We start from the raw sequence: 4819 nt of genomic DNA, 5'->3' as shown, positions 1-4819 counted from the left end.
TTGTTCCCAGCAATAACACAGGGAGAAGAGACGCAGGGAAAGAAGGCCACCTATAAAACAGACAAAGACTCTAGTAAGCCTAAAGAAACTAAGGGCCAGATGTAGGTAGGAAAAATTTAGCGAGTCGGAAATTGCGAGTCATTGCGACTCGCAATTTCCGACTCGCAATTTCCGTCTCGCTAAATGGTATCCAAGAAGAAAAGGCGACTTCAATTTGCGACTCGCAAATGAAGTCGCACCACAGATTGCGAGTCCGCTGTTTGCGAGGTCGCTTTTTGCGACCGCGCTAAAAACGGACACGCAATTTGCAAGTGGGTGTCGCAAATTGCGACTGTGCTGGATATTGAATGCAGGTGCAGCAGAACACTCTGGAAAACACTTCCTGGCTCCTGATGATGACATCACAGCCAGGAAGTTTACAAATACACCTGGGAGGAGGGAGGACCACACCCATTTTAAACTGCTGAACTGCAAACAGAGAGAACAGCAGCTACCATGGCAGAGACACCAAGGAAGCGCAAATTGAAATTTGCAGAAAAAGAGCTGGAGGTGCTGACAGGGGAATGCTGCCAGCACCATGAACAACTTTTTGGGAGGGCAGCCCTCAGTGTGCCAGAGGTGGAGAAGAAAAGAATCTGGACGGACATCCAAGACAAGGTGAACTCCATGGGTGTCAGCCACCGGAGTATAGAAGATTTAAAGAAACTGTGGTATGACCTGCGCTCCCGGACCAAAGAGAGGATGGCAGAGCGGCTCCGGGAGATGAGGGGCACTGGAGGGGGACCGTCCACTATACCACCACCCACACCCCTGGAGGAAAGAGTTGAGGAGACCTTGGAGCCAGAGGCAGTGTGCGGGATGGGAGAGCTGGATACTTCAGAGCCAGGACCATCAACCGGTGAGTACCATGAGACATGCATGTACACCCATATATGCCATACCCCCACCCACCTTGTACACAGCAGCATGCACAACCAAAATAGCTCCATTTCAGAGTAGCAACCGCCTGCATGGTGCATTATGGGCAATGTAGTCAAGTAGGCAGTTGATAGGCAACAGTTTATTAGGAAGTTGATGACAGATGGTAGATACTGACAGTGTGTTCCCTATGTCCCACAGGTCTCCCACACTACACCACCGCCAGCCAAAGCATCCAGGAGCCACAGGTCAGCCACCAGCCTGCAGAGGAGTCAGGACCAGCCACCACAGAGACCTGCACCACCCACACACAGTCCCCTCATGATGCACCAGTTGCCATACTGATGAGTGAGCCAGCACCTGGTCCCAGCCACAGTGCCACTGTAGATGACACAGAGCCTCCACTGCGTCGCAGGTGAGGTGTAAATGTACCACCAGAGCCGCAGCATGAGTCAGGAGATGCCTCCATGTCGCCCGCCGAGGCCACACTCCTACGGGGTCAGCGCCTGCAGACACGCGAGATAAGGAGAATATCAGGGGCCATGCGACGCATGGAGCAAAACCAAAACAGTGGTATGCAGCTGGTACACACAGAGCTGCAACAACTCAACACACATGTCGGCGACCTTGCACTCTCAATGAGACAACTGGTGGCAGAACTCATAACTGAGAGAGAGGGTGCAAGGCGTCGTGACAGGCAGCTACTGCACCGGCTGGACCGCATGTCTGCCTCCATCGTCAGGCTGGCAGTGAACACTACTGGCCTTTCAAGGCGCACGGTCAGCCTCCAGGTAGACATGGGCCACTTTGCCAGTGATGTGGCACGTGGACTGGGACGTCTCAGCCATGCCATGGATATCATGGAGGCCAGACAGGTGGCTAGGGGCACGGCTGACACGCCGCAGGACAGCGAGGAGGGCTCCACCATCAGCAGTGTCGCAGCCAGTGACACCAGGGTGTTGCGCAGTGGTAGCGCAAGGCAGGGCACTGCTGACACACCAGGTACCAGCCATGCTGGCCGAGGCCGGCGTAGAATGTGAGCTCCGCACTGTCCTGGGGTAGAGGCACATGAGGTCAATGTGTCCTCATGCCAGGTGGACTTTTACAGCCCCTGAACTGTTGTTAATGTATATAAATTTTTTTGGTGCACATAATTAAATCACTTGTTTGTTCCACTTCACATCTGGACTCTTTGTGTGTGACATTAGTGAGTGTGGTGACAGTTAGCACGTACCTTCCAAAGTATTGGTTTGCAATGTGGTCCCGTCTCAGTCTGCCTTGATTTGCAATGCTTCTATCCCCATGATGGCGATGTGGTAGCTCTTGCTCTTCATCCTCCGAATCTGGGTCTTCTGGGGTGAGAGGTAGCCCACGTCTGGTGGCAATGTTGTGCAGGATAGCGCATGCGCCAACGATCTTGAAAGCTGTTATTGGGGTATACTGGAGGGCACCTCCACTTCTGTGGAGGCATCTGAATCGTGCCTTCAGCAGTCCAAAGGTCCTTTCGATAATATTTTGGGTCCTCCTATGTGCACTGTTGTATCGCCTCGCTTTCTCATTGCTGGGTGTTAAGTACGGGGTAAGTATCCATGGTCGTAGTGCATATGCACTGTCACCTGTGTGGCACAAAATGTACGTTAGCTGGGCATAAATGGTTTCCACATTGACCTGTGTGTATGTCTGCAAGGTGTATTCAGCTATACCTAGGAGGTATCCGTCTCCAAACTCCCCACGTTCTAGGCGTTGGTGTATCCCACTGTGCCTGAAAATGTAGGAGTCATGTGTGCTCTCTGGAAATTTGGCAGCCATGTCAGTGATAACATAATGGGCGTCACATACCACCTGAATGTTCAGTGAGTGGGTACACTTCCTGTTGCGGAACAGATATTCCAGATTTGCAGGAGGGCAGATTTGTATATGTGTCCCGTCCACACACCCTATTACATGGGGGAAGTTGGCAATCCTGTAGAATTCCAACTTGGTGCTGTTGATTTCTGCCTCATTCCTGGGTAGGTATATGTATCTGGACATGTGTGTGAGTGAGGCATCTAGGAATGCTCTGAAGAACCGTGAGAGTGCACTCTGGGATACCCCACCTGCCACAGCAATGACCCCCTGATAGCTACCCGAGGCCAAGAGATGCAGTGAGCATAGCACTTGCACATGGGTAGGGATGGCGCAGCCGCGCACAGTCAGGCGTTGAAGCTGCGGATTGAGTAATTCTATTAAATCTAGTATTGCTGCACTGCTAAGTCTGTATTTATCATAAATCTCCTCCTCAGTTTGTTGGAAAAGTGTCTGCCTGGTTCTGTATATCTTCTCCTGTCTCTGGCTCCTCCTCCTCCTCTGCTGTGCGGCGTGGGCTCTCCTCCTCATTGCTATCACATATATCTCCGCCATCTTGAGTAACCCAGGTGCCTTCTGGGTCTCCTTTTATACTTTGGTTCTGGTTACCACCTGCTCTGAGTTAGTGGTAAATGGGAAGTGCAAAATGGGCTTTTTGCGACTAGTCGCAATTTGCGAGTGGCTATTACATTTGGTTTGCGACTCGCAAATAGCGACTTCCTATTTGCGGGTCGCAAAATGGGGTCGCTATTTTTGCGAGTCGGTAATGGCTTGCATCGCATTTTGCGAGTCGGAAATGGTATTTTTGCATCCCGTTTCCGATTTTGAGGGGTCGCAAATTGCGATTCGGGCCATTTGCGACTCGCAAAAGTTTGCTACATCTGGCCCTAAGAGACCTTGGGAAGAGGAAGACGATTCAGACGATGAAGAATTCATGGATCGGATATTACATGATCGCCCGCCACCTTATGCGGCGAGCGACAATATCCCGAGCACTAGTACGGGTCCTGAGAACCAGACGCTGGAGAAGGGAGTTACTGATACAGTACAGACTAGTGATACGGCTTCGATACAGAATTGTGTCAGTGTACCCACTGTGCCAGACATGCAGATACAGTTGCAACCTCCACCGCAGATACAGAGAATCTATCCAGATGTCCCAGTGCTAGAGACTACTACAAACCTGATAGTGCCGCCAGACCCGATATATACAAAATCGAGCTTAGCGCAGATTGAGCCAACTCCACAATTGCTGCCCCAGCCGCAACCACAACTGATACCGGGATATAACCCAGCAGCAGGTCCTCCATTAATACCTGCAACGGCTTCAGAGGATCAGACCTTTGGAGTCGCAGCTCCACGAGGTTTGGGACCAGGTCAGACACCAGCTGCAATATCGTTGCCAATTACTGTTGGTCCACCGGTGCCATTGTATGCACAAGGTCAATCTGGTGTACGTGATCAGGGAGCAATAACCCAGGATGTAATGGGAGGGGAATTCACAGGAACCCCTCGATCAATATCACCAAGATCACAAGCAGCTGAACACCTTAGATCTTTGTGAAGTCTCAGCCCAATTGGAGCCCCTGTCGAAGCGATAAGACGAGTAGGGTCAAGCGTGTTAGCCCCTCAGACAATGAGTGTGGAAATATCACAGACTCCAATAATGCAGGCACGAAATATCTTGTTACAAGGTTTTTCTGTGCAGCAACTAAACGAGTGGCTGAGGAATAATAAACCTTCACCACTTGCTGCAATAGCGGCAGAGAAAGATGATTACCTGAATTTTGTAAGACTAGGTGTGGAAGCTGCCGAACTAGTGGACGGAACAATGGGGGTAAACAGATTAGAGTCATACACAGAAGCAGAATTGAGATACCTGTGCCCTAAGATTACTAAAGAGGTTAGGCAAGGTACATCAGAGATTAGCGAACCTGGCAGACAAGTACAATATTGATATTGAAAACACTAAACATTTGAAAAGAAGTTACAGGTTAGACTTTGACTCAAAAGACTTTGAGCATATGAGGCCTGCCGGAATGAAGGCACATTTAAA

General features: G+C 50.4%; 1 protein-coding gene across 1 annotated transcript; it reads left to right on the top strand.

Annotated features, from left to right (window-relative positions):
• The first annotated feature begins 257 nt into the window (after nt 1-257).
• On the top strand, nt 258-2492 carry LOC138287780 (nuclear apoptosis-inducing factor 1-like). The gene is made up of 2 exons (XM_069228641.1): nt 258-898; nt 1120-2492. The coding sequence occupies exons 1-2, from the start codon at nt 496-498 to the stop codon at nt 1335-1337; spliced, it is 621 nt and encodes a 206-aa protein (XP_069084742.1). The 5' UTR covers nt 258-495; the 3' UTR covers nt 1338-2492.
• Nucleotides 2493-4819: the final 2327 nt, after the last annotated feature.

Source organism: Pleurodeles waltl, chromosome 1_1 (assembly GCF_031143425.1).
Source record: "Pleurodeles waltl isolate 20211129_DDA chromosome 1_1, aPleWal1.hap1.20221129, whole genome shotgun sequence".
Classification (NCBI taxonomy): Eukaryota; Metazoa; Chordata; class Amphibia; order Caudata; family Salamandridae; genus Pleurodeles; species Pleurodeles waltl.
The sequence above is the reverse complement of the archived record's forward strand: the minus strand, read 5'-3'. Positions and strand labels throughout refer to the sequence as shown.